The 22,701-nt window shown below is 45.9% G+C and overlaps 1 protein-coding gene across 8 annotated transcripts in view; it reads right to left on the bottom strand.

The window, feature by feature from the left end:
* RAI14 (retinoic acid induced 14) overlaps window positions 1-22,701 on the bottom strand; it is a 171,588-nt gene that overhangs the window by 62,145 nt on the left and 86,742 nt on the right. For 4 of the 8 annotated variants that reach the window (XM_089312699.1, XM_051853523.3, XM_089312700.1 and 1 more), the window contains exons 1-2: window positions 7,766-7,908; window positions 7,538-7,668 (exon numbers count right to left, since the gene is read on the bottom strand). In XM_089312699.1, the coding sequence (XP_089168825.1) occupies window positions 7,538-7,668; window positions 7,766-7,819 (185 nt within the window). In that variant the 5' untranslated portion in view covers window positions 7,820-7,908. Of the gene's footprint in view, window positions 1-7,537; window positions 7,669-7,765; window positions 7,909-22,701 lie in introns of those variants that run through there. The other 4 variants (XM_070056633.2, XM_051853524.3, XM_070056630.2 and 1 more) reach the window with 1 other exon arrangement.

Genomic DNA, 22,701 nt, shown 5'->3' with positions numbered 1-22,701 from the left:
TCCTGGCTCCTTGCTTCTGATCGGCCCAGCTCTGGCTATTGTGGCCTTTGGGGAGTGAACCAGCAGATGGCAGCTCTCTCTCTCTCTCTCTCTCTCTCCATAACTCTTTCAAATAAATTAATAAATCTTTAAAAAAAATCATAGTAGATCAAAATATGCCAAACTGGTATATTGATTATTTCAAGCCACAATCATTTGAGGAGCTATAATTTCAGAAATGCCCATTCGGCCTGTCTTTCCCACACACAGTCAGTCATAAAGACTCTTCTGGGAGGGATGTCCTTCCCTCCCAAGGCCAGAAAACAGCCTTAGTTGCCAGAGTAGTAACTGTGGCTGCACCGAATCTGAATGAACGAAATCTGTGATGTAACCTTTATGTGCCACTAACTTCTATGAAGGGACCTCACTGAGCTCGTGGTAAGTACAATTAAGAGACAAGTTTATGAAAGGAAGGTAGGAAAGAAGGAAGGGAGGGAGGAAGGAGGATAGATAGAAATTATCAATCAATCAATCCAGGGATAGTTTTATTCACAAACTGCATTTCCATGAACTTTTTCAACCCCCCCCCCCATCTATCTCCCCTCAATATATCTCTTAGTAACATCACTAGAATCTGCTGCCCTAGCCCAGGTAATCCATCTGTCCTTTCACTTATTCACAAATTGGTTGTTCTTGGCCTAAAAAGCATCATGCTTGGGTCACCTCTTCAGACTCACCCCAGCGCGGGGCTCCCCATGTACCTGTAAATTCAATAAAACATCTATGCTTTTTCTCTTGCTAATTACTGCTTCTATTGATTGGGTTTCTAGATCCAGCCAATGTGCCCCCATAAGTACTAAGGGGGAAAGAGGGAAACCTCTCCCTTCTCTACAGAACCAATGACTGGGTGTCTATTGGGACCCTGAACTTGAACCTCTGTGATAAGTTCATACAGACAGAGAGAAAAAAGGCTTGTAAATGCTTATTTACCCCCCAGTTACCCACAATGGCCTGCAGCAGGCCAAGGCCAGAGCTGGGAGTCAAGAACTCAATCCCAATCTCCCACATGAGTAGCAGGAACTCAATTACTCGAGCCATCACTGCTGCACCCCAGGTTTTGCAGTGTTAAGAAGCTGGACTAAAGAGCTGGAGGCAGGCACTTTGATGTGGATGTGGGCATCTTAACCACTAAGCCAAACACTTTTGCCTATGATAAGTTCTCTAGGAAGGGAGAGAAACAAGGCCACGGGATCAGCGTTTTTCACTTTGGGTTGGCCTCTGTTCATGCTGCTACCTACTTTGTCCTCCTCCCCTGCACCCACGCAAACCCTACTGATTCATTCTTCAAGGCTACAGCACGTCACACCTCAGGCAGAAAGCGTCTCACCAGCTGTCAGATCTTACAGCTTAGCAATTAGTTACTCTCCAGTATCTCCATTGGTTTTTGTCTTCCCAAGCAATTGCAATGCATCCCTTAGACAAGGATCATACTTTCTCCTTTTTTGTATCTGGCCTACACCCGACTGGAGCATTTCAGTTCCAGGGAGTGCCTCCCAACCAGCAGATTTATAAAACACAAACACTGGGGCATACTTGACAGGTGTGAGCAGAGGTTATGTTGCCTTCAAAAATCTATGTGACCCAAAACAGAGTGGCTATAGTATTCCTATTTCAGTTTTTCACCCTGACACACATCAACAGGTCGTAGGAAAGATGCAGCCATTCTGTAGGAAAGGAAAGAGGCTGAAATTACACATATAGTTTGTAGTGGTTTCTGGCACATTACTTTCGCAACTATAGGTGAGAGAAACTGGAGAAAGCTGACCAGGTGATAGGGCTTGATTTCCAAGTTGGATGGCTGGTATTAAATAACACATCCCTATTCTGAGAAAACAGGAAGAGAGAAAGTACAGCAAGCCACCAGCCAGAAACACCCAGTATTGTACTGATTTACAGAGTTCAAGGCCTCCCCCACTTATATTGAATCTCTACAGAGTCATCTAAAAATATGCTCACAAGTTCTTGCTTTCAAAGCCAAAAAGAGCAGGTTTCTGAAATGCAGGTTACATGAAATGCTATATATACTCATATATCTCCGTATGTCTGTGTGTGTGTGTGTGTGTGTGCCTGCGTGTGTGTATATTTTTTTAAGGTCTACATACATGCCTGGTGATACGGGTTCAACTGCTACAATCCCAGCAGTGGTTTTATTTAGTCTGGTTGTTCCTAAGACAAACACACACACTTTTAATTAAAGGCACACCGAAACACAGGGGAAACCATCTTGAAACAATTAGATTTCTACAGTGAGAGATTACTCAGGGAACTGACATCCTCCCATTTCCTCACATCGCCCCTGGAAAGAGAACAGATGGGGCAGGGGAGGGGCAGGGGCAGGGGCAGGGGCAAGCCGAGCTGACTGCAGAAACACAGCCCGTGGCTAGAAGGCTCTGCCCTGCTCTCTCCTCCCAGCCCAGACGCCACCCTTCTGTTACTCTCTCCTAAATTAATTCCAGTCATTCAATTTTCTTTTAAACCCATTTCGATCAGTCAGGGAGGGAGGGAGGGAACCTTCTGACACTTCCTGAAAAGAAATAGCTCAGGAAGAAGCTGAAGCGTCTAAGGAATGACCGAACCACCTGCCCTGGTCATCGACCTTGGGCGCCGGCCGCGTCTAGAGAAGCCTGCCGCCATGCAGGCTCCGACGCCATGTTCTTGGGAATTGCTGGGCCATCCGGTTCTGCAGGCAGTCAAGGCTGGGAATTTCTTTATTTAAACTGCTCCGGAAGCTTTGAGAACAGCATCAGGTGGGACATTCCCCAGAAGAGCCCTTTTCCTCCCGAATCCCTGTTAATTCACCCTCCAGGTAATTTAACCATAAGATATCGTCAGCAGAAACAGTGTCTTCTCCGTTAAGAACCACACTGCCAAGTCACGTCCAGGAATACTGATTGAAAGCTGCCTCATTTGTGCCCAGAACAATGGGAAAAACCAATACAACACTGGAAAAAAAAATCTGTGATCTTCCTCCATAGGGAGCTTACGATGTTACTCGGTATTCAAGTCTTTTGGAAAACAGGTTTGTCTGTTTTTCTGTTTTGGTTCCTGATCTTTCAATACAACAGAATACAACAAGCTCTAAATCAAGATTCAAGTAGGTCAAAGAGAAGAAAAGGCCACAAAGGACCACGCAAACCAGGGCGGAAGGCACTTTGAACTGGACACAGAATCTGGACCAACAGGCATGGTCTTCCCTGAGGGCAGGGCCAGCCCCTCCCCAGAAGAAGGCAAACAGGAGCGAACACGTAGATAAGGGCGGTGGCAGAGAGACCTTAGGAGCTAAAATCGGGACTCTAGGCCAGCAGGCAATTACCGAATCCTCAGCAAAACTATAAAATGGATCATCATCCTCATCACCATCTAAAGCTCGCTAGACAATAGGCCTCTAGTGTCATTTGGATATGGACCTCTATAAAACAAAAGGCAAATCCTAATGAGCAGGCAGAAAATGAGGCCAAGTACTGTAAGGACTTCATTTTCAAGAGTGTGCAAAGAGTCCCTTACCACTTAGGGAGGGACACAACAGTTCTACAACACGTCCACCAACACCGATCAACCCTGCAAGCTCCATGGGCTGGGTCAGCCGGGAGCTCCAGCAGCAGAGACGCAAGCCCAGCCCTGGGCTGTTCCAGGTTCAGAGCGAATCCTGGGAAGGTGTGAGCCCATCTACTACCAAACCCAGCACCCAGGCAAAGGACAGCAACAACATAAAAGCCTCCACTACTTGAAAAGAAATCTTCAAGTGTGCCATGGACAGGTGGACACTCTGCCAGGAACACGCAGATTACCCCGAACCATAGAACAGAAGGGCAGGTTTCCAGAGATGATAAGGCTGAAGCCAAAGCTGTGACACTGCGTGGGCCTCACTCGGCACTGAGCCCTTGACCTTGCACTGTGACATGGGAACGAACAGACGAGAAAGACTACACAGAACCCCACAGCCCCACCGCAGTCTGAATGCTGAATGAAATCGTGACACCAGATAAGGCTTACTTCCATGATATCTTTAAAAAGTAAATTCTAATCTTTATCAGTTAATAATCATCAAAAGGAATATTCTAAGCAGAAAAATTAAATGTTGACAGATGATTACTTATGGAAAATCCTTCTCTGGAAAATAATTATCTTCTCTTTTCACTTTTCATTACTTCTTCTGCCTTTCCGTATATATGAGTCCTTCAAAAAGTTCATGGAGCAATGACTTAAAAGATAATTCATGGCATTTTCCATGAACATTTTAACATTTTTCTTTTGTCTTTTGAGAGGGAGGAAGAAAAAGAGGGAAAGGGAAGGAGGAAGGAAGGGAAGAAAGGAGGGGGAGAGGGGGAGAGGGGGAGAGAGGGAGAGGAAGAGGGAGGGAGAGAGAGAGAGAGAATGCCTCCCACTATTTGTTCACTCCCCAAATGCCCACAACAGTTGAGGCCAAAGTCAGGAGCTGGGAACTAAATGCAAAGTCCTCATATGGGCGACAGGAACTCAAATGGCCTGAGCCATCACTTGCAGCCTGCCAGGGTCTGCATTAGCCAGAAGCGGAGATCAAGAGCTGGACCTGGAAGTCAATCTCAAGTACTCCAATGTGGGATACGAGCATCCCAGCCAGTGTCCTCACCACAAGGCCAAACACCCAGCCCTCCACAAACTTCCTGAAGTTACCTTTGCGCAAGTCAACTATATGCTCCTTGAAGGCGCGTGTATTAGCTTTTTGCTGCTATAATAAAATACCCGAGGCAGGCTAACTTTACAAAGGAAAAAAAGGCCTATGTATCACACAGCATCAGAGGCTGGCAGTTCAAACAGCATGGCACAGGCTCCTGTGACGGCCCCATGGGCCACAGCAGCAGCAATCACACCCTGCAACACGAAGCCCCACAGGGCCTAGATGGGGCTGCCTCGGGTTCTTATGAAGCGAAAAGTTCATGGAAAATGTGGATGATGAGAAAACTATGCAAGGATTTTAAAGTCTCTGCACCCCCCAAAAAGCCTTTTAAAGCTGTTTTCCATGAACTTCTTGATGTACCCCTGTAGCCCTCTAGGTGCAGGGGTCAAGGTGTTAATGCTATTTCTGCAGTTAATTCCAAGAAAGCTGTGTTTCGGGGGCCTTAGTTTCATGATCTGCAAAATAGAGGCGGTGATTTTTCTGTAACCGGTTTATGCATTTTTACCATTAAAGAGAACAGAATGAAGTTCTGATAAATGCTACATCACGGATGAACCTTGAGAACATTATGCTCAGTGAAAGAAGCTAGAGACAAAAGGCCACACAGTATATGACTCCATTTATATGATATTTCCAGAACAGGCAAATCCACAGGGGTACAAAGCAGGTGAGTGTTTGCCTGGGGGAGGAGGCAGGAGTTGGAGAAGCCACTGCAGAGTGGGTACAAGGTTTCCTTTTAGATGATGAAAAAGTTCTAAAACTCCACAGTGATACCATTCGTAACTCAGTGAATTTACTGAATGCCACTGAAATGCATTCTTTAAAGCCATGAAAATGGTAAACTTGATGTTATATTTGTTTTATTAAAATGAAAACAAGAGAAAATAGGACTCTGGTCATCTTTTTCTACACATAACAACTATCTATGAAAAGGCACATAACTGGTTATGTTGATCACAACTGTGGCTAATTCGCTGACCTAAATTGTCTATCTTCTTTTTGGTGAGCACTGTCTTGGATACACACGACCAGAAACACGTATCTCCCTTTTCTCTAGGATGACTGGAAAGGGTCATCTCGCATAGACTCCTGCAAAGTGGGGTGGGGGCTAGATATCAAGAACCTGGATAGTGGTACAAAGAGTAGCCCAAAAGCACCAGGTGTGCTATCAAAAACACTGAAGGCAAAAAACAGTGATTCCCAGACCTCCCCACTGAGCAAGTGACTCAAGCTCTGGGGTGGTCCGTCACACCATCAATAGTTTCTAAAACCAGCACTGAGAACCACTGATGGGAAGGGAAGGGAACTGGATTTATCCAGTGCCTACTGTGTCCTGGGAACTGGACTAGTTCTTTCCAAAGCCCACCTATAGCAGCAGTTACTCCTCCCATCTCAGCGGGGACATTTTCTGGCCTCTAGGAGCAGCACTCAACCTCTGAGAAACAGGAAATGGATCGGATGCCTCAGTTTCCTTATCCCCTGGGTGGGATAACCCCGAGGCATATTCTAAACCTAGGGGAAGCAGACTTCTGTAAAGGACCACAGATTGAATGTTTTTGGCTTCGTGAGCCATCTGGTCTGCACTGTAACTACTCAACCCTACCCTTGTAGTGCAGGAACAGCCATGAAAAATGTTTACGTGAACTGGTATGGTTGTATTCCAGTAAATAGTTACACAAACAGAAGAGGCGGGCATCATGGTTACTTAAGTGGTTACGATGCCTCTTGGGATGCTCACATCCTATAATGGATTGCCTGGGTTCCATTTCTTGTTCCACTTATGATCTAGTTTCCTGCTAATGCACACTCTGGGAGACAGTAACGATAGCTCGGGTACTTGGGTCCCTCCCACTCAAGTGGGATACTAAGCCTGAGTTTTCAACTGCCAGCTTCAGCTTCAGCTTCACTTGGGTGCATTTGGGAAGTGAACCAACAAATCGGAATGTTGGTTCTCTCTCTCTTAAAGAATCCCAGTCACACATAGTAAGGACATCTAGGTTGCTTCCTGGGACCTCTGGCTCTAGAAACTACTTGCATGCAAATTCTAATCTCAGAGCCTCCTCGGAAGGCAACCTACATTTATATCTCATTTTTATACTCACAACTACTCCAGTGGTCAAATAATATCATGCACATTTTACAGCAAAGAAGTGGAGTTTCAAGGATTACACAAATCACACAGGATAGAGTTCATAGAAGTCTATCTGGATCCAAAGTCAAAGACAATGGTCGCTCTACAATACTACCAGGCATTGCACGCGTTGGTATACCACCAATGTAAGGCTGGTATAAATTAATCAACACACAACAGGGGCACACACACATTTACTCAAATACACAGTATTAATTATAGCCAACAAGAGTACCATGTATTCCAAATCTTAAAGCAATAAATATTCTACTCATGTCATTACTGGTCTAATTACGAAAAATGGTATAGAAATCACTAGGAATATAAGCAGTAAGGTTTGAGGGTGATATTGGAACAAGTTATTTTTCCTCTCAATCTGTTTCTTATCTAGGATAGAATTCATCTCCCACCTACCCATCGGTTGCCTCCTTGGTGGTTTTTGTAGTCCGGTGAAATCTTTGGTTATGCTCAAGAGCAAATATAGCTGTTCCAGGCAAAGTTCAATGTATGACTTGGAACTTGAAGAGAAAGGAACGAGACGAAAGTCTCTTCTTTCTTATTCTAACATGGGAGCAGGGGGTGGGGGAAGCAACAGTCATTTCACAGAGACCCCATAAAGCACTTGCAGGATTTCCCTCTGATATGACAGACCCTGGAAAACGCTGAAGCCCATGAACAAGCATCGGTGGAAACCAGTGTTGCCCACTTACGCGGTCTTGCCCTCACTGTCGTGCTTGGTGGCGCTGGCCCCCTTCTTGCCCAACAGCGAGGCCACCTTCTCTGCATCTCCATTCTCCACGGCCTGCAGCAGGCGGTCATCGTTCTTGTTCCACTCATTGGTCTAGAAAGCAAGGGGAGAGGCAGAGCTGGTGAGCGACACGGGCCATTGCCATGTGAGTCAGCGGGGCCTCCCGGCTCGAACCCAACTTTAAAAATACCTTCCCCTTCACCACGGGGACACCCAAAAAGGCTGGTTTCCCAAAAGAAAACATCAGTAGTTCAGCATAGACTGAGAAGCAGAGCCCCGTCACCAGACTCTGAACTAAAGGTAATTCTTCTAACGAACATTAGGGAGATGAAGCAACTTAAAAAGACCTCAAGGCCAGTTTATACATTAGCTACTTTCTAACTGAATTTGACAACTGGCGCCTCAGAACACTGGCCTTTGACCTAGTCCACAGCTCACCCAGTCCACTGTGTTCAGAACCACACTGGCCAACAGCTCAAGGTCACCCAAGGGTTTATAGACACACAATCCCTCATCTGCTTTCACAGTCACTCTTGCTGGCTTGTTTGCTGGGTCCTGAGTTTTGAGCTGTGTGCTGATTTTACATAGTTGTCCTGGCTACCGACTCCACAGCGTATCACCAAAACAAAACCTCTTCCTGAGCAAGCTATGAAATGGCTTTGAGCAAAGTCTCAATCCCTGCCAACCCCGCCAAATGCCACAGCATAATTCTGCAAGCCGTGGTAACAGGAAAACCTGCATGTGCACCACAGCTAGGCTTTACTCTTCACATAAAAACACACGAGTCTTCAGCACAAGGCAGAGAAGCTTCTAACTCGAAAACGCACTGGTGAGCCACTGAAGGATTCGGAGCAGAGGAAGGAGAGAACAGAATCAGAAGCTGAGAAAGAGCTTGTTCCAAATTGTACATCTCCTCCCTCTCTTATTCCCACTCTTATATTTAACAGGGATCACTTTTCAGTTATATTTAAACACCTAAGAATAATGTGTGTTAATTACAGAGTTCAACCAATAGTATTAAGTGGAACAAAAAAAAATACTAAAAGGGATAAAGTATTAAGTTGTTCATCAACAGTCAGGACAAGGGCTGATCAAGTCACTGTTTCTCATAGTGTCCATTTCACTTCAAAAGGTTTCCTTTTTGAGGGGAGAGTGATCCAACATGGGAAGTGAGATACTCAGCAGACTCATAGAATGGCAGATGTCCTAAATAGCACTCTGGCCTCAGAATCAGCCCTAAAGGCATTCGGAGCTGGCTGAAAAGCTCATGAGAGTATTTCAGGCATGGAAAGCCAAGACACTCTGGCAAAAGATCTCTGCGAGTGAGATCCCAGTGGAAAGAACAGGTCATCAAAGAAGGAGGTACCTTTCTCTGAAGGGAGGAGAGAACCTCCACTTTGACTATGACCTTGTCTAAACAAGATAAGAGTCGGAGAACTCAGAGGGCTTCCATAGCCTTGGAAACTCATGACTGGAGCATAGGGAGATTACTGATGCCATAGACAGGAGTGTCAATTGGTAAAGTCAACAACAGGAGTCACTGTGCACTTACTCCTCATGTAGGATCTCTATCCTTAATGTGCTGTACATTGAGATTTAATGCTATAACGAGTACTCAAACAATATATTTCACCTTGTGTTTCTATGGGGGTGCAAACTGTTGAAATCCTTACTTAATGCATACTAAACTGATCCTCTGTAAAAAAAAAAAAAAAAGAAATTATCAATTCCCAACTTGACTCTCACTGGGATTAAACATGACAATAGGTCTGCTCTGATTTCATCATCATTTAAAAAAAATCATCTATTATTTTTCACTTTATGTTTCTGTGTGGGAGCAAACTGTTGAAATCCATACTTAATGTATACTAAGCTGATCTTCTGTATATTAAGATAATCGAAAATGAATCTTGATGTGAATGGAAGGGGAGAGGGAGTGGGAAAGGGGAGGGTTGTGGGTGGGAGGGACGGTATGGGGGGGAAGCCATTGTAATCCATAAGTCGTACTTTGGAAAATTATATGCATTAAATAAAAGTTTTTTTAAAAAAAAAAAAAAAAGGTTTCCTTTTTGGTGCTCAATCGGACTTGCCCCAAATGGTAGAGTTAGAAATGTGCCTGGGGATTCCAATTCAATCCCATCAAGGTGGCATGTACCAATGCCATCTCACTAGTCAAAGTGATCAGTTTCACTTCACAATTGATCATAATGATAGGTCTAAGAGTCAAAGGGATCACATAAACAAGACTAGTGTCTGCTAATACTAACTGATAGAATTAAAAAGGGAGAGAACGATCCAACATGGGAAGCAAGATACACAGCAGACTCATAGAATGGCAGATGTCCTAAACAGCACTCTGGCCTCAGAATCAGCCCTTAAGGCATTAGGATCTGGCTGAAGAACCCATGAGAGTATTTTAGGCATGGAAAGCTCTGGCAAAAACTAAACAAAACAAAACAAACAACCAAACAACCCAACCTAAATGAAAGATCTCTGTGAGTGAGATCCCAGTGGAAAGAACAGAGCCATCAAAGAAGGAAGTACCTTTCTCTGAAGGGAGGAGAGAACTTCCACTTTGACTATGACCATGTCTAAATATGATCAGAGTCGGCAAACTCAAAAGGATTCCATAGCCTTGGCAACTCATGACAAGAGCCTACGGAGATTACTGACGCCAAAAACAAGAGTGTCAATTTGTTAAGTCAACAACAGGAGTCACTGTGCACTTACTCCTCACGTAGGATCTCTGTCCTTAATGTGTAGTTCAATGTGAATTTATGCAATAACTAGTACTCAAACAGTATTTTACACTTTATGCTTCTGTGTGGGTGCAAACTGTTGAAATCTCTACTTAATATATACTAAATTGATCTCCTGTATATAAAGAGAATTGAAAACAAATCTTGATGTGAATGGAATGGGAGAGGGAGTGGGAGATGGGAAGGTTGCGGGTGGGAGGGAAGTTTTGGGGAGGGAAGCCATTGTAATTCATAAGCTGTACTTTGGAAATTTATATTTATTAAATAAAAGTGAAAAAAATTTATTTAAAAAAAGCAACAGAGAGAAGGAATACAGAGATTGTCCATGTCGTTTATCCCAAATGCCCGCAAGAGCAAAGGTTGGGCCAGACTGAAACCAGGAGCCTGGGACTCCATTTGGGTCCTCTCACATATGGCAGGGACCCAAGTACCTGAGCCGTCACCTGCACAGTAGTAGGAAGCTGGATTGGATGTGCAGCAGGGACTCGAACCCAACCAAGTGGGATACGGGTGTCCCATACTGTGTCTTTTTTTTTTTTTTTTTAAGATTTATTTATTAGGGCTGGCGCTGTGGCATAACGGATAAAGCTGCTGCATGCAGCGTTGGCATCCCATATGGGTGCCAGTTCAAGTCCCAGCTGCTCCACTTCCGATCCAGCTCTCTGCTATGGCCTGGGAAAGCAGAAGATGGCCCAAGTCCTTGGGCCCCTGCACCCACGTGGGAGACCCAGAGGAAGCTCCTGGCTCCTGACTTCAGATCAGCTGTTGTGGCCAACTGGGGAGTAAACTGCAGATGGAAGACCTCTCTCTCTCTCTCTCTCTGCCTCTCCTTTTCTCTGTGTAACTCTTTCAAATAAAATAAATGAATCTTTTTTAAAAAAAGATTTGAAAGGCAGAGTTACAGAGAAGCAGAGGCAGAGGCAGAAGGGGGAAGAGAGAGTGAGAAAAAGAGGTCTTCCATCTGCTGGTTCACTTTCCAGATGGTTGCAATGGCCGAAGCTGCACCAATCTGATCCAAAGCCAGGAGCCTCTTCCGGGTCTCCCACATCGGTGCAGGGGCCCAAGGACTCAGGCCATCCTCTACTGCTTTCCTAGGCCATAGCAGAGAGCTGGATCAGAAGAGGAGCAGCTGGGACTCGAACTGGTGCCCATATGGGATGCTGGCACTGCACGTGGAGGCTTTACCCTATAGGCAGGCACCGTTCCTTCCACCCCCATACTGTCTTAACCATTGCAAGAAATGCCTGCTGCACTTTCTGCGTATTTTTAATAAAGATAGAATGGATTGGGACCGATGGAATCCACACTCCTACTATAGTAATCAATTTACTCACCAGGAAAACATTAGGTGTTATCCCCTATTGAAGGATGACAAAAGAAATATATTGCCCTTGGGTAAGCCTTTGTCAGTAGAATAGGACGCTTTACTAAACAACCTTTCAAACAACTGTAACAGTGTAGCAAATTCCAAGAACCAGATTCCAGCCCATTTCCCCCATAATGCATCAAGAAAAAAAATCATTGAAGTACACTTAGAATCAATGCTTCCTACCTACATCATTCTAAATGGGATAAATGCTGGCTTTTGAAATCCTCCTCTAACTGAAACTGACCAAATTAAAACTGGATTGGGAAGATCAAAAGGAGATTAGATCTCAGAGGACAGGGCTGAAAGTACTTAAACAAAGGAAAGGCCAATCCTTTTCAGTGCTGCTAAGGCTCTCTGCTCTCAAGCAGAGAAAAATCTGCCTGCAGGGCTTCCCTAAAATCAGTTCCACGTGGATCTTTAGGAGTTCAATTTCTGTGGGACATGGCAGGAAAGATCCCCCTTCCCTGCTCTTTGGAGGACAAGGTCAGTGGCACATGCCTTGAGGTCTGAAGTTCATCTCTCTTATCTACAGTCTCTGGTGGATGCAGGCCAGGAGGTACTTTTCTCTGGGATCAGTTGAGGCAAAGGGAACACCGATACCCCAGACATTGAATACATAGTCCTCAACACCACTCAGCTCGGATGTGCCGCAGACAGGGCTCTGGGAAAGCAGCTAGAGAGAGCAGGATGGATGCTTACACATTTGGAGTTGGAGCCCAGAGAACAGACAACCCTACAGAGGAAAAGAGCGGGCTGTGATTGGCTGAGAAAGGAGGAGAGAAGATAAGTTCTGCTCTTAAAATTCTCACAGGTATGTTCCGGTGGAGGCCAAGAAGTTTCCCGAAAAGACCTCTCTGATCTAGGAATCTGGGCTGTGAGCATGAGTCTTGCATGGCAAGTTGCCATTACTCAGACCGCTGGGCAGCACTAATAGTAAGCCGATGCTAACTTGGCATAGACCCCTGGTCCTGGCCACTGGTTACACTGGCAATTAGCTCTGGGATGCACACATGGCCATATCATGCTGCTTCTAGAAGCTCGGCATCTAAGATGCCATCATTTCCTCTCCTACACTTACCCACATAGATCCTAGATGCTCTCCTACAAAGCTGTTCTATCCTGTACTTCTATACCAGAAGTCCCAAAGCCTCTCAACCTGAGACCATACAGATGTTTAAGAATCACTTTGAATGTCACTGCTGGGGGGAATCCCAAAGCAAATTCTTCAGCACCACCCCCTTCCCCATCCCCTGCTAAGAGGTACTAAATTGAAACCAGATGTCAAAAGGATTCTCAGCCAGCGTGATGGCTCACTAGGCTAATCCTCCGCCTGTGGTGCTAGTACCCCAGGTTCTAGTCCTGGTCGGGGCACCAGATTCTGTCCTGGTTGCCCCTCTTCCAGTCCAGCTCTCTGCTGTGGCTTGGGATGGCAGTGGAGGATGTCCCAAGTGCTTGGGCCCTGCACCCATATGGGAGACCAGGATAAGCACCTGGCTCCTGGCTTCTGATCAGCACAGCGTGCCGGCCGTGGCGGCCATTTGGGGGGTGAACCAACGGAAGGAAGACCTTTCTCTCTCTGTCTCTCTCTCTCACTGTCTATAACTCTCTCTCTCTCACTGTCTAACTCTGCCTGGCCCCCCCCAAAAAAAAAAGATACTCAAAAATCTTGCCTGGTCAATCTAGGTTGGTTAGACAAACAGATGAAGTCTGACGTTTTTGCTAAAACATCCCAAAGTCATTCATTCCCACTCCAGAATCAAGGAAGGTTTCTCGAGCTCACCTGGTCATTGACAACACTACCTCTCTCTTCTTCCCATGCAAATACGAAGGCAGGGATTTGGTGCAGTGGTTAAGACACCATTTGGGACCTGCATCTTATGGGGATGTCTGAACTGGAGTCCTGGCTCCACTGCCAATTCCAGCTTCCTGCTAATTTGCATCCTGGGAAGCAGCAGTGAAGCCTCAAGGACCTGAGTCCCTGCCATCTACGGGGTAGCACCAGACTGAGTTCCCGACTCCTGGCTTTGGCCTATCCTGCGCCAGCAATTAAGGACATTTGGAGAGTGAACCAGAGGATAGGAGATCTCTCTGCTTCTCTGCCTTTCAAGTAAATAAAAATAAACAAATTCATTTAAAAAAAAGAAAATCCTCTCTTCTAATTAGCACTCCGTCTCTCCCTCCTTAGAGCAGGCTCCATTTTGGACTTCTGGTCCCTTTATTAGTTTTCAACGTATTAATGGATTAATCTATTGAAAATGAAATAGAAAATATCAGACACACCACATTGAACAAGGTGAAACATTTTACAAAACCTTTGTTCCTTATTTGTGTGTGCACACCAGGGGTGATAGAAAACGTATTAGTAGGGAATCCCAGTTAAAAAAAGAACTCCCTGGAAGTGGAAGTGGCTGCTTTAGAACGCTCTGTCACTCTGCCCTCCTCCGCAGAGGCTGACTTCTGCAGGCTGCTCAGGCCTCGCAGGCTCTGAGAGTCTCCTGGTGACCCCTCGGCTCCATCGGTCCCAGAGGCCCTCGACTGTCTCGACTGAAGCCCACAGTCTAGACTTGATGAAATACTGCATCCGGGCTTTTGTGCGAGAGCGCGGGATGTGCTTGTTTTGCCTCCGGACTCCAGCTCCCGAAGGCACTGATGACAGCCTGGATTTCTGATCCCCACGGTGCCTACTACATACTCGGTCTGCGCTGCAGATTTCAGCAGAAACTCCTTCCTCCTGATTAACCTAAATCTCTCTAGACTCAATAAATACGTGTCCTCTCCTCTGTAAGATTCATTCTTTTGCAACCAATTATTAAATCATGTCTCAGATTCTTGGTAAACCTTGTAACTCCTGTAACTTTTCTAAAAAAAAAAAAGGCCAATTTTCCAAGACGTTAATCACGTGTACATTTCCCCCAAACCTTCACAACCAAGGAGCCAAGCATTAGGAATTCCCTCACGGTGAAGCTGGCGTCTCCCAGTGCTGAGATCACCTGGGTGCTTGTTAAATCTGTAGACTCCCAGGCCCCGTCCTGGGGATGTTGGCTCCCGTGAGCTGGGGTGGAGCCCTGAAATCATGCGGGTGCAGCCGGTGCTGTCTCACTCTTACTGCCAGTCTGGGGGCATGCAGAATCTATGCTAGGGCTACTCACAGAACAAACTTGAAAGGACTTTCTTCCTCCACAGGGCTTGTTAAGGACAGGGATAGGCAAAGAAAAAAATTCTTCACTTTTTCCTTGCAGAACTAGGTATGCTGTCTCCCTCAAAAGTTTGCTGAGTATCAGTCTTCCTCCAGGAATTGTTCATGAACTGTGTGCGGAAGATGTGTATAAGAATGTTAACAGCAGCATTACTCACAGCAGTCAAAATTTACAAATAACTCAAATATCAAATACAGAAGATAGACTATCACCTAGGAATGAAAATGAACAAAGTACAACTTATATACAACACCAAGGATGGATATTACCAATGATACTGCTCAACGAAACAAAACACACACACATGCACACAATAACATGACTAGGTGCACAGAAAAACAAAAACAGGAAAAATGGAATCATATTGTTTAGAGAGGACTTTATCAACAAAGGACAGTGATTAGGGGTGAAAGCGTGCCATGTGTCAGAAAGGGCCACCTGGGAGTATGCGGAGGCCCCATGCTTTCTCACACCCTGGTCCGTGGCTCCTCAGACGCTCACTTGACCACTCCATGTTAATGTGTACATTGCTGGGGCAGGTGATCAGCATAGCAGTTAGGCTGCCTGAGTCCCATGTGACAGTGCCTGAGTTTGGTCCCCTGCTCTGGCTCCCGATTCCACCTTTTTACTAATGCAGACCTAGGAATCAGTGGTGATAGCTTAGTTAAGTCCCTGCACCACATCTGGGAGATGGATGGGGTCCCCACCCCCCAGCTTCAGCCTGGCTCATTCCTGACATTGCAGGTATTTGGTTCGGGAGCCATAAAGTGGTCAGGAGCTCTGTCTCTCAAATAAATACTTAAAAAGACAAATAAATGGTCCCTTTCTGTTGCACTTCCTTCTAATGATTTCTTTCTTTTTCTCCCTCCAGCTCCCTTCTACCTTCTCTCCATGTCTCTTTCTCACTCCCTCCCACCCCCCCAATCTACAAAGAGGTCTTACTGGTTCAGTTTATGGGTCAAGTCAACACTGGGTCAAATCGCTTTGCATGGTTTGCTTTCAATTTGGACTTGCTATTTCCTCATCTCTAAAATGAAGACAGACTGGTGCAAAAAATATCTGATCCTGAATCTTTTGAAGACTCATAAACCTCCTTTGAGAGCGTGACAAAGTTAAGTACTTTTCTCAGAATTGTGCACACAAGCACAAAAACCTGCACACAATTCCTGAGATTTCTCCCACTTACACATCCACCCCAGCCATCCACTAGCCCAAGTGATGAACTCCTGGCCAAGAAGAGAAGAGGCAGACTTCAGGGTCAGGGGGCTTTTAAGTTGAAATCCCAGCCCACCACTTCCATCAAGGTGCAAATGCGGGAAGTTTCACCTACTTGCAAATTGCCCCAAGAATTAGACATCTTCAGAATGGTGATTAATATTAGTCTTGAATCAGATGATTTGTACTGTCCCTTCTCGGTTAATGTTCTATGAATCTTTTAATATTTACAACCTAGAGTGGATAATCTATTACCCTTTTAGAGGCAGATAACACCTTAGTGCACATTTTCTACTATGTTCCTGAAAAGTCACACTGTGAAGGGCTCTAGAGAAACATCCACAGATGCGAAATTAACTATTTTATTGAATATGGCTCACTTTTCCAGGAGACTGTTTAAACAGACGCTATTTCAACAGAGCACATGAGGCCACATTTGCAAGTTCAGGAAGCCATATGTTACACTCCAGAGACATGCGTAATGTTTCAGCTATGAAGGGCAGCATGTGGGAAAGGCAGACCTTACCCTCAATGTGGGCTCCATGCAATCCAGCTAATATATCACAAATGAAATGTTCAATGGCTGGCCGGGAAGTTTCTTATTCATCAAATCATTTCCAAATGACACCCGTCTGTTTAAGAGTTTTCCTTTAAAGCTTCCTGGCCTTTTGAAAGACCTTCCCTGTCTGCATCTTGAGTAGCAAACACCACATTAACTGGTGATGAAGTTGGGCCTTTGTCAACTGGCAACACCTGCTCTTGGCCAGACATGGCATCACCTTCTCTTATTTTGGTTGAACCACTGGGAACTGAGAAAACAGTGGGCACAGACATCTGGTTCATGAGCAGCCTTGAGTTTTGGAACCTATCAACCCAGTCAAAATAATCTATTGGCACAGTGCAAGCCAAGGAGAGAAAGCGTTTCTTTGACTTTTTTTTTTTTGGACAGTCAGAGTGGACAGTGAGAGAGAGAGAGACAGAGAGAAAGGTCTTCCTTTGCCGTTGGTTCACCCTCCAATGGCTGCCGCGGCTGGCACGCTGTGGCCGGCGCACCACGCTGCTCTGATGGCAGGAGCCAGGTACTTCTGGTCTCCCATGGGGTGCAGGGCCCAAGCACCTGGGCCATCCTCCACTGCACTCCCTGGCCACAGCAGAGAGCTGGCCTGGAAGAGGGGCAATCGGGACAGAATCCGGCACCCCGACCGGGACTAGAACCCGGTGTGCTGGCGCCTCAGGCGGAGGATTAGCCTAGTGAGCCGCGGCGCCACCCTTCTTTGACTTTTTAAAAGAAAGATGCTAAAACCCTCAACATCACCATTAGAAAAGCTCTTGTATGAATCTGTGTGTACAGCCATCTGGAGGAGTCTACGTGAGAGATTCTCTTTGGACAAGCTGCATTTCTGTCTCAAGTTTACAGAGAGCAGACTGTCTTGCCAAAATAATCAGCAAGGCTAAGATGAAAGACAAAGCAAGCAGAATCCTGGCTGGGAAGGTTTCAAATTCACACTTTTCAGAAAAAAGGACCATATACCTCAAAGGCAGGACAAGAAACAGGCAGGCTGCAGATCCATACGATATTTCCTCACTGAATATATCAGCCAGTACTTAGATGAGATCTACTAGGTGCAAAGTAATACTTACACACATAAGGGAGTCTCAACTCCCATCATTGATTCATTCAAATATTTGTGTAGAGCCTTTTACATGATTAGCATAGCCTTTACTGAATATAGTTGTGGAGGTAAAATTCAGCAATATCAGAAATATGCCAACAACACAAAACAGGATATTAAATGCAGTACAGTTAGCAAAATGCCACTCACAGGGAGACCTAGGTCAAGTTCCAGGCTTCTGACTTTGCCTGGCCCAGCCCTGGCTATTATGGGCATTGGGAAACTGAACCAATGCATGGCTCTCTCCTCTCTCTCTCTCTCATAACCTTTCAAAAACATTTAAATTTTATAAAAATTGAAGTATTCACAAAAATTATATGCAATAATCCTAACACTAAAGGAGTCCACAGATTTCTGAGGTAAAAAACACACCTAGTACCTACTTACATCATTGTCAGTGCTAGACCACTGCTGTTACCTACGTCTTATGGAAGTCCAGAGAAAATTCGATTGCAACTTAGGATAACTACAACAGTCCAGGAGGTGGACTGCATGTCAATTCAATATGAACAACAACGCTGCAGGATGGCACTATTATTAGCACGCCTTACAGATGTAAAGTATGGAACTTGTGTAAAGTCAATTTACAGTGCAGTCGATCTCTCACGAGGAGAAAGCAAAGCAGTTCAGCGGAGAGGAAAATGAAGGAAGAAACTTGCTTCCAGGCTGAGGCAAGCATCAAAACTATAGGGCGGGTGATGCGGACAACGAATAAAAGGGGCTGGGAGAGGGTGGCTTTCTGGATTCAACCCTGACCTTTGCAATTAGGGTCATGTCCTGCCTCCCAGACAAGGAGGAGGAGGAGGAGGAGATGCGGAGCGCAGCTGGAAAGGGAGCCACAGTGTGTATTGTACACATTTTATGTTTTCTTGGACAAGCAGGGGGCAAAGCAAGCAGGGTCCGGGATAGGCTGCGAGACTTGACAAATGGTGACAGTTCCAATAGCTCCCAAGGGAAAACAGCTGGAATGAGGGAAGGCAAAGTTAGGTAGCCCTGAATGTCCCGCTGAGAGCAGGAGTTACTCAGTCCATCAAGAAATCATTTGGGAATGCCATGTGTATTCCCACAGGAAGTTTCAGTTGGGAGGAGAGCGAGGGATGGCTAGCCTGATTGCTGCTCAGAGACTGTGAAGACAAAGATTAAAGGAGAGATTCCAGGGTCAAGAGGATGGGAGGAGCCAGTAAGAGGGTGCCTGCAATGACTATGCATCAAGGTCCCATATAGACAAGGCACAGGGCATGGTCTTCTAAGTCAATAGCAGGTGCTGGGGGCCGGTGCTGTAGCGCAGCAGGTTAAAGCCCTGGCTTGCAGCTCTGGCATCCCATATGGGTGCCAGTTTGAGTCCAGGCTGCTGCACTTCCAATCCAGCTCCCTACTAATGCACCTGGGAAAGCAGCAGAGGATGGTTCAAGTCCTTGGGCCCCTGAACCCACATGGGAGACGTGGAAGAAGCTCCTGGCTCCTGGCTTCAGATCGGCTCAGCTCCAGTCACTGCAGACATTTGGGAAGTGAACCAGCGGATGGAAGATCTCTCTGTTAACTTTTTCAAGTTAATAAAAATCTTTTAAAAACAAAAAAGCAGGTGCTAGATAAAGATGGATTTAAAGATTTAGAGGAATCAGCACTCCCAGGACGGGGAGAGAAAGGAAAAATGGGAGCTGGGAGCCAGGATCCTGGAGAATATCAGGGAGCAATCCAGGGGTCCCCAAAAGAGGATGAGATGGGGGTGACCCCGTACAAAAAAGAGCAGTGACTATCAACCGAGAAAGGAGTGCTGCGAACGCTGAAGACGTGAGTCAACCACAGGAAGAAGCAGCTTAGTTTTCTTTTATAAGACGTATTTATTTCATTTGAAAGAGTCAGAGAGAAGGAGGCACAGAAAGATCTTCTATCCGTTGGTTCACTCTCCAAATGGCTGTGGCTATCTGGGTCTACCACGTGGGTAGCACAGGCCCACATACTTGGGCCATCTTCCACTGCTTTCCCAGGTGCATTAGCAGGGAGACAGATCTGAAGAAGCCAGAATTCGAACCAGCACTCATCTGGGATGCCGGCATCACAAGTGGTGGCTTCACCTGCAATGCCACAATGCCAGTCCCAATTTGCTTAGTTTCTACTAAGTACTGGTCCCTGCCAGGTGCCGTAAATAATTTCTTTCATTTCAATCATCAAAACTCTCAATACTGGATAGAACAGTGTCCCCAGAAAATTCCTGTCTTCCCAGGATTTCAAAATGTGACCTTACTTGGAAATAGGGTCTTTGTAGCCATCCTCAAGTTAAGATGAGGTCATATTGGTTTAGGGTGTGGCCTCAGTCCAGTGACTGGTGTCCTTATAAGGAAGAGAGATTCAACAACACAGAGGAAACACAGGGAGAAGGCCACATGTTACCAGGGACAGAGATGGGAATCCTGCTACCATCAACCAAGGAACACTAGGGACAGCTGGTAACTACAAGAAATGAGAAGAGGTGTGGGGAGCAACTGGGAGCAACTCGGACTAGACTAAGTTACTGGAATTAAGACTTATTCTATGCATCTGCTTTCCCACGATATGGCGCTGAGAAGGGAAACAGCTTCTACACAGCTGCCTCCAGTTCAACCAATAAACTGCGGGACCTGCTCCTGATTGGAGGAGAGCAGTGTACTCGGCGTGTGGGTAGCAGAGTTGGGATTGGCGGAAGAGGACTATAAAGGAGGAGAGAGACAACATGCACCAGGAACATCTAAGGGGAATATCTGAAGGAACACCTGTGCAGCCCCCAAGAGAGCCGGCCGGCGGTGTGCCGCTCCCCCGCGGAAGTGGGGAATGTGGCAGGGGGAACCGCCCTTCCACGGAGGTGGAAGGGACAGTAGCCAACCCGGGAAGAACCAGCAGCAAACCCGGGGAGGGCCGAGCAGACGAAAGAACAGCGCAGGGTCCTGTGTCGTTCCTCCACGAAGACGGGGAGCGACAAAGAGGCACGAAGGAAGGAAGGATTCTTGCCCAGAGCCTTTGGAGAGCATGGACTTGAGTTCAGACTTCTAGCCAAGTTTCTATTTATAGGAGAATTAATTTCTGTTGTGCTAAGCCATCCAGTTTGCAGAATTTGTTAGAGCAGCCTGAGGAAACATATAAATATTTCACCCTGTGGCAGGCATTGTTATACTCATTTTATTGAGAAGTAAACTGAGGTTGGGAAAATACACAGTAGTGGCAGGGGCGTGGGGGCACATTCTGGCCTAGCAGGTAAGGCCGCTGCCTGTGACTCCGGCGCCACTTCAAGTCTGGGTTGCTCTACTTCTGATCCAGCTCTCTACTAACGGCTTAGGAAAAACAGCAGAAGATAGCCCAGGTACTGGCGACCCTGTCACCCACTTGGGAGACTTGGAAGAAGCTCCTGGCTTTGGCCTGGCCCAGTCCTGGCTGATGTAGCCACCTGGAGAGTGAACCAATGGATGGAAGATGTCCTCTCTCTCTCTCTCTAACTCTAACTCTAAATTTCAAATACATAAATGAATATTAAATGAAAATATGCACAGAAGTATTTTGCCCAAAGTTACAAAGTCAGAGCATGGAAGACTTGGCATTCACACCCAGAGCACAGGTGCTCTTACCACTGCACTTCCTACCCCGACACGAACCCGCCACACTGAGGCAGACTTCCAAGAACACCAGACTACCATCTTGCAGCTGGGGCAGACAGACCTCAGTCTGGTAGTGTCAGGATTGGAAACTCTTGAGTTCTAAGCCCTTTTTAAACACAAGGGCCACATAAAACAAGCCCAGTATTAGATACAAAATTTACAGTTCTACAAAGGCAATTAGTGTAGGACTATTAACTTCACAAACATGTTCATAATAATGCTGCTGAGACTAGCAAGCTCTTATTAAAGAAGATCTATAGGTAGATAAGTGGGATTTGATTTACCCAAGAAGCAGTCAGTTCTTAATGAGAGGTGCATGTGTAAACACGCATGTCCTAGAGCTGAGCAGGACTTCTTCGCCGCAGGACACTTACAGATAAATCTGGCCGCAATCCAGGAATACACCAGAAGTATTTCTGCTATGGATTTGAGAATAATAAGCAGCCACAACTCCTGAGTTTTGGTCTTCACCCAAGGGGCACAACACAGATTTCACAAGAGGCAGCCAGACAAAAGAATGTCATCCACAAAGTTAGCCTAAGAGCACTTTAAATGTTAAAATCGTCTGAGTAGAGGACCAGAGTGGCCTCCAGCCCTGATCATGCCCAGGCATCCAGCCATTTATAAGATGTTAATAGACTGCCCCGGGTAAAATGATAACTAAAGAGATGCAGAGGCCATGGAAAGAGTCCTTGGAGTTACAGATTCTACCTGAGATCTGATTCCTTGTGTTGTCTGATGTCTCTCCCCTCTCCTCACACCCAAACACACATGTACACACACTCACACATACACCCATGCATGTGCACTCACACGTGCCCACTCACTCATTCACATGCATACACCCTCACACATGCTCATATACACTCATGTGTACACTTTCACACATGTTCACATACACTCACATACACCCATGCACACGCTCTCACACATGCACCCATGCATATGCACTCACACGTGCCCACTCATTCACATGCATACACCCTCACACATGCTCATATACACTCATGTGTACACTTTCACACATGTTCACATACACTCACATACACCCATGCACACACACTCACTCATACACTCATGCATATGATCTCACATGTGCTCACATATGCTCACACTTTCTCTGGAGTCACATAGTTCAACATGTGAGAGCATAGGTCTGCAGTGGGGTTGGGGTCTACACCAGGCATGGAATCCAATGTGCCTATGACTCATTTTCTTATCTAGGAACTAACAGAAAGCTGGTGGACAGGAACGGTGGAGTAGGAGGCCCAAGGCAGCTTCCCATAT

The sequence above is a fragment of the Oryctolagus cuniculus genome, chromosome 14 (genome assembly GCF_051225735.1).
Source record: "Oryctolagus cuniculus isolate XC-2025 breed Fujian yellow rabbit chromosome 14, ASM5122573v1, whole genome shotgun sequence".
Classification (NCBI taxonomy): Eukaryota; Metazoa; Chordata; class Mammalia; order Lagomorpha; family Leporidae; genus Oryctolagus; species Oryctolagus cuniculus.
Note: the sequence above shows the minus strand (reverse complement) of the source record. Positions and strands in the feature narration are given on the sequence as shown.